Source organism: Mchenga conophoros, linkage group LG20 (assembly GCF_057382185.1).
Source record: "Mchenga conophoros isolate Kocher_MC1m ecotype Shallow Benthic linkage group LG20, M_conophoros_male_GT1.1, whole genome shotgun sequence".
NCBI lineage: Eukaryota > Metazoa > Chordata > Actinopteri > Cichliformes > Cichlidae > Mchenga > Mchenga conophoros.
Window position 1 is genome coordinate 5,463,637 of NC_140545.1, and position 13,039 is coordinate 5,476,675.

A 13,039-nucleotide genomic window follows, 5' to 3' on the forward strand; every position below is an offset into this window, starting at 1 on the left:
CACACAGAAAGTGGAACAAACTGCCTGGAAACTGCTGATTCGATCTTCATGGTCATGAAGCAGATAATTTTTCTTCTTCTTTTTTCTCTTTCTTTCTCTGAAAAGCTTCATTCCTTTTAGTTTCTCTTATTGAGGGCGTGTCACAGGCAGGGATTCAGTGTTTTGTCTAAGAGCTTTTGAGTAGAAAAAAACAAAGTAGATGGAAACTTCATTGGCGATAGATAAATGTTGCAGATTAGCCGAGCTTTTGTTAGCCTTTAAATGAAGTTTCTCCAAAAATGTTTGCGTTTATGCGTTTTGATGAGTCAGAGCCAGGTGCTTCCACCACTGATGCATTTTACATGCTGAAAATTATTTATTTATTTTTAAATAGCTGAAGCACTCATGTCTTCGATTGTAAGTTCAGATGTGACCGTCATGGTCAGAATTAAACGTGGTCACAGCGCTTAGCTGGGAACAAAAGCACTTCCCATATTTCTGTGAGCTCTGTTTGAAGTGAACACATTTTCACAAAGGGAGTTGGGGGGGGGGGGGGGGGTTGTGGAGGGTGGAGTGATGGTGTAACGTTACATGGGACATGTTATTTGGTAAACATGCAGTTGTCATCTTACAAACACAAACAGAATCCAGTGGAAAGATTAGCGTTGAGGCCCTTTAAACAGCTTGTGAAAAACGAGCCTCCTGTCAGCCCTGTTACATAAATGTTTACTAAGAAATACCAAACATTGTGTTCTATTTGTTTTACTTTGCCTCGAGTTTGCCCATCGCCACAGATTAGTCATCCGCAGAGTTAAACACAACTTTGCCAGCAGAGCAAACAACTAGTAGCAGACAGCGACCAGAAACAAGCGCGTAAAACGGTTGATCCGGGCTGGCTCACCGCCACGCGGCCATTACCCTTCAAGTAGTTCGCTTCAGAATTGGACCAGAGGTCTCCGGAGTTGAGTGGGAGCCTTTCATCACTCTATAATTCTGATCCAAAAGGAGAGAGCTCACAGCAAAAAAAAAGAAAAGTCAAATGGACCGGCGCTCTCTCTCTCTCTCAGAAGCTAGAGCAATTCTCATTCCACTTCATTTGCCACAGCGAAGCGCTGCTAACTGGCAACCGAGGCCTGCTGCTGCTGCTTTCTTGGCAAATGGAGAAGTTCTTAAGTGCTATGGTGTAAATTTAGTTAATTTGACGTGAGTCCGAGGGGGACGGGATCATTTTCTTTCAGGGAAAAAGCCTGGCATATTGGCTGACAATAAGCTGGAATGGTCCAACATGGTGTTTCTGCTCAGCGATGACGGCTGGAACACAGAACAGACAGCGTTCGACAGAGCTGTAAAACCGTTTGACTCTGGCACCGGCACAGTGTGACTCATTTTTATGTTAATAATGTGAAAGCCTTTCAGCGGTAATTTCAGCAGAAAGAAAATGATGATGAAAGCGGCTTAAAGTGGTTTGTCTGTTTGTACATACAAGAGCGTTAGAAGTTATTGGGCGTGCATGTGCACCTGCATCGTTTTCGCCTTAATAATTGCTCTCGCTGCGAGCCGCGCAGTCTGAAACGATGTGAAGAAAACGGACAAAGTCATGTGGTCGCACGATGCAGGAAGCGTCGCTCGTTTCTCACTTTCGAAAATGAGCAGTTGTAGGTCAAGCTGGAAAAAAAAAACCCCAACAAAAAAAGATGAAGTTTTGGTCAGAGATGTGGAACCAAAACAGAAAATGTGTTTGTGCGTGAGAACTGGTTGAACTGCTGTAGTAATCTCCGACTTAAAGGAGAGCAGAAAGGTTGAAATAAAACTATGATGAGAAAATCCAGCGGCCTCCGTGCATGAATTACAGACAATGGCAATAACTTTTGGTCTAAATCCTTCACAATGCCGAATAAACGGAAAGTCTTTTAAAAAGCAGTCATCGCTTTTCTTTTTCTTCTTTTGTTTTAACTGCAAGGAAGAAGCAACAACACCGCTGCGCTCAACATTTCCCTCATTCAGCATAAACATAAGACCAAAACTGAAAGACTTGCAGCATGCTGGCAGTAGGCCGCAGATGATGAATGATTGCCAAAAGATGTGTTAGTGTAGTTAGGCTTAGTTAATGTATAATATCCCTCTAAGATATTATACATAGATATTGAACATTAGTTTTGTTTGCCCTATTTTGACTACCTGACTGCATCTTAAGTTCCGTGACCTTCTTTTGGGGCTTTTTTTTAAGCCTATTTGCTATGAAAACAGGGGAAATGTACCATTAAGGTCACTTCTCTCATGTGGTCCACACTGGCTGGTTGCGGGGTCACGCTAAACTTGAAATAGCTCGGTTGAGCAGATATGTGACAACTGTTGCGTGTGGTGGAATCTGTTTTTAAAGATTTAAACAAGACTCGGTGGGTTTCAGTGGGTTCGAGTTTGAGAGTTTCATGCCGTGTCTGGCCGGTGACACTGTAGCACAAGTGTTGGGGGGGATTTAAAATTAACGTGTCACAATCAGCTTTATTTCTGTTGAATGACTCTTGAATATCAGCAGCCCCGTATGAACATCACGAGAGCCTTTAAAAAGACCGGTTTCAGTATCACAGCTGCGACCTTCATAAAACAGAGCTGGGCAACAGGTGGGCATCATGTGTGTGCTAATCTTCCACATTATGGTTGTTGATAACAGACACTGCTCAGCACAGCTCAGTTAAAACTCAGTAATTTAATATGGAATACATCAGCAACGTGATATTTGCAGCATGGAAGAAGCAAAGGTTGGGAAGATTCTGCTGATGCTAATAATAGAAAATGTCCATCATTCACTTTGGGTTTCTGTTACCAGAAGAATTCGGAGTACCGCAGACCCTCCAAAACAAGACATTGGGTGTCCACTGAGGGATTTTGGGATTATTTTTTTTACTCGCTCTCCTCCCGTCTAAGGGCATGGAAATGTGGATTGTATTTCGCTGTGACAATCCATGCCAATTTTGGAGGACAAGGTCGATGAATGTACGGCCTTCCCCCTTTTTCGCAGACCCCATTTACTCATTACTACTCACACGTGTCTGGTGGGTGAACGCTTAGGGCTCTGGAAAACTCTGGAAGTGATTCAGCGCATACAGCTTGAAAGGTATAGGACATGATCTTATGAATGTGTAGACTTTTGAAAAGTTCTGCTTTTAATAGCCTTCAAGAGAGTAGAAAAATAAAGTCTATTTTAAAGTATTTACAGTAAACAGAAAAAAACTGTGTGACAAAAGGGACAAAACTGATGATTCATTCAGTCCTGTTGTTGTGTGTTATCTAACCTGACTGAAAAGCTTCAGCTACCCTCTTTTCTTTTCTTTATAGGTTGTGTTTACTCATATGCAAGACGCAGTAAATTCCCGGCAACTTCTGTGGTAATTCGGTGGAGTAGTTACATTAGCCAGATTTTCTTTGTGTGGTTGGCCACCGCTGCACACTACAATTGTTGCGACCAAGTGCAATGCATTTGTGATCGTGTTGCTTACCACTCGCCATTCACAGTCAGTTTCCATCTTTGTGGGTTAAGACGGCAATAAAACGGTGATGGGGTCAAGTGGACAGCTACATGCAATCATAATATGATGATTAACTGTGATAAATCCAACTTGTTTCATGTACATACCCACAATTTCACTTTTTAATTCAGCCAGAGCCTCACAGATTTCCATCCTTCCATTAAGACGGCTAGTTGTTGAAAGCAACCTTGCCTTTACAACTAGAAGACAACCAGCTGGCATCCAGTTAAGTCCCCTATTGCAAAGATATGTGTCCCAGACAAGTTGCACTCTTTGGTGCAGGCTCACCTTAGCTGTAGCCTACTTTGCATGTTAATTAGCATTATGTTGCTAATTAGCATAAGCATATTATGTTTAGCATGATGAAGATGCAAAAATGGCCTACATGGTTTCGCATATTTCGCCCAATTTCGATTGCAGTTTTCCAAAACGCATATTCCCCGACTGGTTGGTAAATAATTCCTGGAGGTTGTTGCCTGTTGCGAGCTTAAATAAGTTGCACCAAAAACCTCCTTGTTATTGCTTTGATTGCTAACAAATTTCCATGGTCACAACTACAGGTGACCGGTGCAAACTACTAGAGTTCGGGACCATGTAGGCATGTTCCCTTCTAGTGTCTAAAGCAGTGGTGGGGAGGTTTCTTCTAACCAGTCAAAGTATAAACATTTTTTCCTCATAACTGGTGGTTGCAAGTTAGTCTTGGAGCAGTTTTAAGACCTCTGTGAATATGGCAGACAAGTTAGCACCAAGTGGTTAGTAGTCACCTGACTGCAGAACTTTAATAGACATGAACAAGTCTTAATTAAAATACTTGAATGTTCTTCAACAGGCTGTTCTTACACTTACCCACCTAACAAATCACATAATTTGTCAAAAAAAAGTTGCATTTAAAATGTCTGAAAGCAGCAGATTGCTACCGCCAGCGGCCTGTGTCAGCACAATCACAGTGGCTATGTATCTTTACAAAAGTCTTTAAATGGTAGAAAATCCAGGCGAGTTGCAAAAAGCAAAAATTCCCCTCGTACTGAAATTACTTAGAGAGAGCAAAGCCTTTTTTTTTTTTACCAGGTTGTAAACCTGTTAATTTTATAGCTGAAGATGGGAATTCCATCATGGGATTTTATGGGGATGGACTCACTTTTTGGAGTTAGCTTCAAGTAGCCATTCAAGGAACTGCAGTTTTTGGCATTTCCTTATTGGTTTAAAATTTCAGCCTTGAAGGCTGCTGCTTGTGAAAAATATGTGAAATACGCTATAAGCTCATTTTCCCATCAATGAAAGCTGGTAAAGCTAATGAGCATTCATCACTCAAACTCACCACTTTGAGCTCTTTCAAGGCTTAAAGTTATGCATTCTTGGAGTCCAGGGCTGCTTTAAGTAGCAGTTTGGTGCTGTTTTGACTCGTTTAGTATTTTACTAAAAGGTTTCACTGTTCTTTCTATTTGCATTTTTTTTTTGTTGTTGTCAGATTTAATAGACTGGATCATGTGCGGCGTTAGGTTTAACTGATATCGCCCTGTTTTTTGTCTAAACATGGTCATAAACACATTTAAAAAAAAAAAAAAAAACACTAACTAGAGGGTTTCAAAACTTTACGCACCAATAAGCAAGGTCACGGTGGCTTCGTCCCTCTGTTGCAAGCACTCTGTGGTCTTTCGCTGCAGCTTTACAGATTAACCACAGTCAGTGTTTAAATGCTTAGAGAAATTCTGTATAAAGTTAAATAGCTGTCTAACAGAACGCAAGGCCCATTGTGATTGCAAAAAAGCCAGTGCTGAACTCTCCCCCTTCATTTTCTTTTTCGTTCCACATCTCCCCCCTCTTTCCCCTGCCTGGTCACTAGCATGCTTCAGGTGTTCCACAGTCAGGCCCTGTGATTAGTCTAATTTGCACAAACGCTAGCAAGCGTCGCACCTGTTGCCCCTGCGCCGCCTCCAGCCGCGGTCCCTCAGCCGGCTGACAGGCCTTCCCTTGGATAATCCAATCTCTCTACGAGTGCAGGACAAGGGCATTTGTTTTTTCTACCTCTTGTCTCCCCTCATGTTCTCATGGCCACCACGCTCCCGATGGCTCATTATTGGACCATTCATAAATACTGCCAGCCAGTACCCACCTCCCTGTTCTTTTAACAGCTTGCTGCTGTTTTCCCTCATTGCTCCTTACCAGCACCTTCCTTTACCTGTCAGTGAAGTGACTAAAGCTTTCCTTCAGGTTCAAAAGAGGCCCCACAGCCTTATACATGACAGCCCTCCAGTATCCACGTACTCCATTTGGATTTGAAACAGCGCCAGGAGAAAATCAAGTGACACGGGCCACACAAAGTGGGAGGGTGGGAGGCAGGGAATGTGATCCCACTTGATTGTTGAGAGTTTATATAGCGAGTGATGACAAAGTGCTTTATGACTTTGCGGTGTTCGCTGGGCTCTGCGATTGAAGCCTTATACAGGCAAAGCCCCCTGGTGACCTTGGCTTGTCAAATGTTCTCATTTTCACCAGGAAGGAGCCAGTGTTCAGCGGCCGCTCAGAGCTGGTAGGCTGCTTTTAGAGGGGCAGCCACAGAAAGCTTTTGGAGGTGACCTATGCTTCCTCACATTTATTGCTGAAGCACGTTTGAGGAATTGTATCATTCACAGAAAAACCACTAACCTATAAGCAAATGTATATTATAAAATACAAACAGTACAGCCCAGCAGCTCAGAGAATCTGAACTTACTCCAGAGCTTGGAGGTGAATGCTAACATGCTCACACTGGTAAAGTTTTATCATGTTTCCTTTTTAGTTTAGCACAGTAGCATGTGATCCCTCATGAACAGGCAATAAACATAATGCATGATGATGATGGGAATCTGGAAAAGTTGCCACATGTATTTGTTGAAACAGCAACTACTACGCAAGTAGACTTTTTTAAACCAATGCCGCCTTACAGGAAAAGTCCGAACATCATTGAAGTCCAGTTTGTAATGAGGGGGAACATGAACGTACGTACCACATCTTATGTTAATCCACTGAACAGGTTTTAAGACCAATCCCTGTTATAGAATATTATCTAATGTTTATAGAAGCTTGAATCTGACACTTCATTCTGATATAATTTGAAATTTTAAATGTAGAGATACCTACTGTCACTTGAAATTTCAAGTTATGAAGTCCAAGTTTTAGAGATACATAACTAACCCAAGTATTTGACTTACGGATGGCAAACAGTTAAAAAAAAATCATCAGGGTTCATTTGCATGATCAACAGTGCTTCAACATGCAGATCAAAGGAGCCAGGGATCAAACCACCAACCTTCTGATAGGTAGAAAATACAAGTCTAATATACTCCATTTATATTTTGTGTGTATATATGAAGATATCTAAATAATGTTCTCCTTACAAATTGGTATAGAGCCTGAAAGTCCAGTCTGAGCCCATTCCAAATTTGGACTTCAGTCTGGGTCAAAGCACTAGACCAATCAGACAGATCAATTTGATGAACTTTGATGAAAACATCTTGAAATAATTAGGAGAGAAACATGGATTTCCGTGGAGAAAATGGACATTTCCAGGTGATAAGTGATAAGTCAACCAGTTTTGTTTTCAAAGGTCTGATAACGCATCACGTACTGCTGTAGCTTGCTCCCAGATACATACAGCGTCCACGCTATCTGACAGGGAAGAGGAACTGTCAGGTTTTCATCCTCTTCGGGAATTGTCCGTGACCTTTCCTATGCAAATCACAGAATGCTTCCCGTTGGAGGCAGATGTTTGGAAACTGGGTGGAGCTTGATGCTTGAAGAACTGGATCTGTGTTGCTAGGATGTAAATTACCCCAAATCACTGTGATGCAAAAACAAAAACTGAGCCAGGATCAACACTCAGGTTGTCAAAGAGTTTTAAATGAGTGGAGATGATGTGCGCACGTGTGTGTGTGCGATGCTGACAGAGCCACGGTAGCCCTCTGCTGCTGCAATGGGCTAACAGCCCTTGCATTGATCCAAGGAGACACTCAGCCCTCTAACCTGCTGAGTGCTCAGTTCCAGTGAACAATGGAGTTCAGAGCACGTCGATACACTATCCTATTGAGTGCTCTCCGTTTAGCAGCAAGATTGATGAGGTTAAGGCTCCCAACCGGGGAGCCAAATGGTGTCAAAACCAAGGTGTTGCTTTGGACAACCAATCCTTCACAGCTCTACCACACCGAGAGGCTCTGGTTAGTGGCTAATATGCTATCCCTAACCAGGGAATACATTTAAACAGTCACAAGGTTTCTGAAAGGGAATGCAAATTGTTTCGGATGTTGTTGAAGCTGTTAAAATGCAGATGAGAATATGAGGGTAGGATAGATGGCGCTTTCTTGCCTGGAATGCACTGTAAAATCCCCAAGACACAAAATGATGTACAAGCGGATTTATTACTGTAGGTCCCTATAAATCTAAGGTTGGCCTGAACTCCAGGGAGAGGTTAATGGATTACAAAGGGATGTGGTATCAAGCCTCAGAGAAGTTTATACACCTCATCAATATGTGAAATGCTATTGATCATTTAGACTATGATAAATTAAATTCATACACTCGATAACGTATGGCAATAAGAATGCCTTGTGTAGGTGGAAAAATGCTTTTTTTTGAGCCCATCCACAGAAAACTACACATTGAGAAAATAAACTGTGGCAGTGATTTGATCTGTGATGTCAGCGCTTAGAAGGCCACATATTCATCAGCAGCCTGAGCTGTACATTTAAAGGAAATGAAGGTTCACTGAATTGTTTCCAAAGATTGCCTAAAAGTTTACTACAGATAGATATGACAATAAGCTAAAATGACTTTAGGAAACACAACAACTCAACTCAACAACTGACATTCATACACAGCTAAAAAAAAATAAAACAAATGCTGTAAAATCCAGTTCGGCTTCATCCGTTTGAAATATGGCGCCAAGTAGAAGCAGTGAGTCCAATACTTTTCTGCTGTGAAAGTGATAAATATCGGATTGCCTTCAATTAAAGGGGAACTCCACGAAAGTCTGTAAAGGAGTACTTCTGCAAATGTGCAAGAAAGGAAGGAAAGGTTTTATAAAATCTTTGAAGCTCCAGAGGAAGCAGCATGAAATGTGATGATAGCACAGCAAGTCAAGTCTACATTAGCCACTACTTACACACTCTTAATGCCAGCTATGGTGTCTGCTGATGATTTGCAGTGTAGGTAATGTAGGCACCAGGTTTTGACAAGGAATAACAACATATGGAAAACCTCTTGGTTTAATCTGACAGCGTAAAGCTGAGCGCGCAGATCTGCTAAAATAAACCTTTATGGTTTTAGATAACAGAACTCGCCTCCTCCGGTGTTACCTCAGGTCATCCCTGGCATTTTGTGGCCCGTTTTTGCTCTGATCTTGAAATCCTCTCAAGACTTACTGTGTGGTAACAAACTCTGCGGTCAACATGCAGCAACCTCCAGGACTGAAAAAAAGGGCCAAAATCTGCAGTTCCTTGAGTCTGGCTCCAAAAGTGAGTCAAGCCATGTGTTAAAATGCCCAACTTAACAGCGGAAATAAAACTGCTTGCATCCAGATCCAAAAATATTTTCTCTACAGCAAATTTCCTCCATCATGACAACTGTACATGGGGTCATTTTTCATAACAAGTTTTAAAGTTACAGGCGTGGCCACTTTGACTGACACGTGGATGGACTTTCACTGCTGCAGACTTCTTTGTCGTGTTTGTGCTCTTTTTATAACCTCTGATTACAAAAACCCATGATGGTGGTGGCAATAATAAAAAACAAAAACAAAAAAAGGGGGGCTTTAAAAAACAATGAGCATCATCACAGTGGGTTTTTCCATCTTTCACATACAGCCTAGTCTCGGAAAAGGAAATTAGACTTTTTGTAGAACACCCAGACCATTAAGAATAATCAAAATTTACTGTTATCAATATATTGCCAAACTGGTTGCAATATTAGTTTATATTGTTAGAAAGGGGATTCTGAAACCCTTGACCTCCAGGTGGGGGGACATGCCATACCACCCACAATGGAGGGCTGGTTTTGGCCAGTAGTGGTGGTGAACTCAATCGACCCCTCTGAACTGGGCTCTGAACTTTTCTGCACCGTTTGATGTCAACGAGATTGGGCAAGTATCAATATAGGTGGTTGGAGTGCTTTGCTGTTTGTTTTTACAATGTGTATAATAAGTTAAAGGATTTTCTGCTTTTTATATTTATTGGCTGTGTGTTTGGTAAGTAAGTAAATAAAGTTTTTGACTAAAAAATGATAGCAAAATAAAAGTGTCATATTCACTGAATTGAAAACTGAGTAATAAACCAGGGCACACAATACTGAAAACCATAGGAAAGGCACTAATGACTCATCTGTAGAAATAAACAAACCTTCACCTATTTAATGTATAGCCGCGTCCACTCATTTCTGGAGAGAAAGCTGAAAAAAAAAGTCCCTGCTATGTCATGCTTTCTGAAAATTAACTAGAGTAGAGGAATATGTACTTACAGTATACATGCTTGACTGGTGCTGGAGTTACAAACAGATTACAGCTGGTTATGAAAGGAAACCACACCCCAAAAGAAAAAAAAGAAAGTCTAAAAAACTGATATACAGAGATTCTGGTGTGGCTAAAAGTCTCAAAATATTTCAAATCAAACAGAAAAAAAATCATGGATATAAGAAAAACATGAAAAAACCTGATCTGCAACTGAACATATTAATCCATTTAATCTCCCAGACTATTAAAAGCAGCAAAAATTGAAGACCTAAAGGGCAAGTTCTGTGTAACTTGAGCTTGATAACAATTTTGCAATAAGTATAATCTATAATTGTACAGTTGCTTTTTAATACTAAAGTGCAGCGAAGTGTGTTCTGCGTGCACTGATGGTTTTAAAATAAATATAGGAGATTCTTGTTGAGATAAATCAAATTTATTACAGTTAGAACTGCAGTGAAGACAGTGTTTATTCAGTAAGTTACAGGGAAAGGACCCGTCACTGAAACTACAGTGGTTCTGAGGCATACTGAGTACACGTACACACAAAAGGAAACAAAACAAAACAACCTTAACTGCAATGTTTCCTGTTAAGGTTAAGCTTAATGTCAATTCAAATCACTAAACATACAATCTGCAGGCCAGGACAGGATCTCAGAAATGTGCAGTGTCCCCTCCACCTTTTCTGTGTCCCAATGGAGGCCATGTGTTGGAAATGGAAATGGCACAAGCTGATATCCCTTCTTCTCACTCATGGACTCTTCTTGTTAGCTAGAGACGGAGTGAGTAATTCAATAAGTCAAGTATTCATTTATTACTTTCCTTTTCAATCATGGGGCAATTTTCTTTTACTTCCCCCATCCACCTCCACACTGAGAAAGAAAAAGTGATACGAGTTCTGCAACTTCCATCTGTGGCAGCGCTCGTTGTCTTACTGCAGCTTAATTACAAAATATTGGTGCCGTTTTCTGTAAAGATTACTCACTGTAGGAGGCCCTACATAATTTGGACCGGAGGGTTTGTCACAGAAAATAATACAATGCAACTGGGCTTTCTGTATTAGATTTCCGCTTTTAGCCTCCTTGACATTTCAAGCTGCATGAACTAATACATCTGTTATTTGTTGATCATTTGATTATTAACATACTTCACAAACCAAATCAGCGGCCCTGCTGGAGACACAGATACAGCTCAGCAGACAGCCTTCGGTTTTTCTCCCGCAAACACGGCTCGCAAAGATGCACAATTCAGCCCACAGTGAAAAACGAAAGTGGGGGGAGAGAGAGAGAGGGAGAGAGAAAAAAAACATTTATCTTCCCCTCCTTTGAGCGTATGAGCACTCTGACACCGGCATGGAACAAAGCCCGTCATCACATTCTAATCTCGAATTTCAGGGGTTTTATTTCACCCAAATGCCACCCTGCTGGCCTTGTAAATTATTGACAGACTGACACCAATGCGAAAGGACACATAAAAGAGGCTAAAAGCTCCGGCCCTGGAAGAGCTTGTCCTCTCCTATTCCCATCAACAGTGAGACAAACTCTGCTAATGCTCCACTGGAACCTCACGGTAACACCGAGACTCAAGCACCACCTTATGATTCCTGACCCGCAGATGCGCTGTACAGCAGACATATTGTGTGCGGCGCTGCCTCTTTGGTCTGAGTCTTAGTACAATCACAAGGACACCGAGGCAAAGCTGAGGATTATCTGATCAAATCATGGAAATTAAAGGCAGTAAGTCACACATGGTTAGTACTGCACAAAGGCTGATAAAAGTCATTCTGATTTGACTGCTGCTTGTCACTTGTCCTTTCAAAGAAACATCACAACATAGTGCTTGGCTCGGGATACAGTCATTTAGTTTGAAGAAAAGTAAAATGTGGTAACCTGTGTGTCATCACACAGGTCTGGCTCTTCTTATACTTGCACTCCTACTCCTCCTTCTGCTCAACGTTATGATGTGACAAAAGCAAGTGGAAACTCACAAAAAAAAGAAAGAAAGCAAGAAAAACCTGTATGTGAGAGCAGCGAGAAACAAAGCTATCAGCAGGGATGAGAGGTGGTCTTTTGAAGTGTTTTTGTACTCTTATGTTGGTCTAATCGACTTCGCTCTCGTTGCTGGCACCTTCGGGCCGCCTCAGTTTGTCTACCTGTTCATTAATCTGTCCGTCCCCACCTCGCCGGTCCTCTGTCTGCATGCTTAGACCACCCTCCTCCTCCTCTTCTTCTTCTTCTTCTACATGGCTGACATCATCTTCATCTTCATCTTTCCTCTCCTCCTCTCCCTGCACCTCCATGCGAACCTGGTCGAGGGGCAGCGCTGTGCCCAGGCCCACGGTGCAAATATCTCCATTGATACCATGGGCTCCATCGGGCCCTCCCAGTGCATCCTGGGGGCTGTGGAGTCCATTTTTGACGGGGGAGGAGGTGGTGGACTCGTTGCTGAGAGGGGAGATGTCACTGCTGCTGTTGGTGTGGTTAATGGACGGTGTGCTAGATGCTGCAGGTGGCTTCAGGGGGATCTGCCATGAGGGGATCTTAGGAACAGAGGGAGTGGAGGGGAACTGTTTCCTGTAAAGGGTGACAGACAACAGTGTTGAACAGAATTAGGCCTGATTGCAACTTCATCACAAACCTCGCTGTGATCAAAAGACGTGAAAAGAGCTTTCCCACGATGTAAACAACCATATTTGGACATAATATGACCACAAAACCATGTATAACTTTCCAACCAAGCTCACGTCTCAACACTTTTTTGCATTTTAGCATGCAGCCGCACACTAACCACCCTATGTAATTCTCATAATTACAACAGAGAAAATGTTTTTTTCTCTTCCCCCCGAAACAGCCAGATGTTCATCACACCTGGTAAAGATGCTCTAAGATTTTTTAATTACACCCACTGCAGCTTTTAAGATCAAAAAGACAATGTTGAATGGGTTTCAGCACTTCTTGGTGCTTAAAAAAACAGTTTGGAGACGTTTTGGATCATTTGAACAGGAAAGGAACAAGTTTGGAGACAGATGGTGATACGGAGCCTTTATTTTGTAATTCAA

At 41.9% G+C, this 13,039-nt stretch overlaps 1 protein-coding gene across 1 annotated transcript in view; it reads right to left on the reverse strand.

Annotated features, from left to right (window-relative positions):
* Window positions 1–10,395: 10,395 nt before the first annotated feature.
* Window positions 10,396–13,039, reverse strand: part of pex14 (peroxisomal biogenesis factor 14) — a 45,346-nt gene continuing 42,702 nt past the window's right edge. Inside the window, exon 9 of the mRNA XM_085260124.1 lies at window positions 10,396–12,554. Within this exon, the coding sequence (XP_085116250.1) occupies window positions 12,080–12,554 (475 nt within the window). The 3' untranslated portion in view covers window positions 10,396–12,079. The remainder of the gene's footprint in view (window positions 12,555–13,039) is intronic.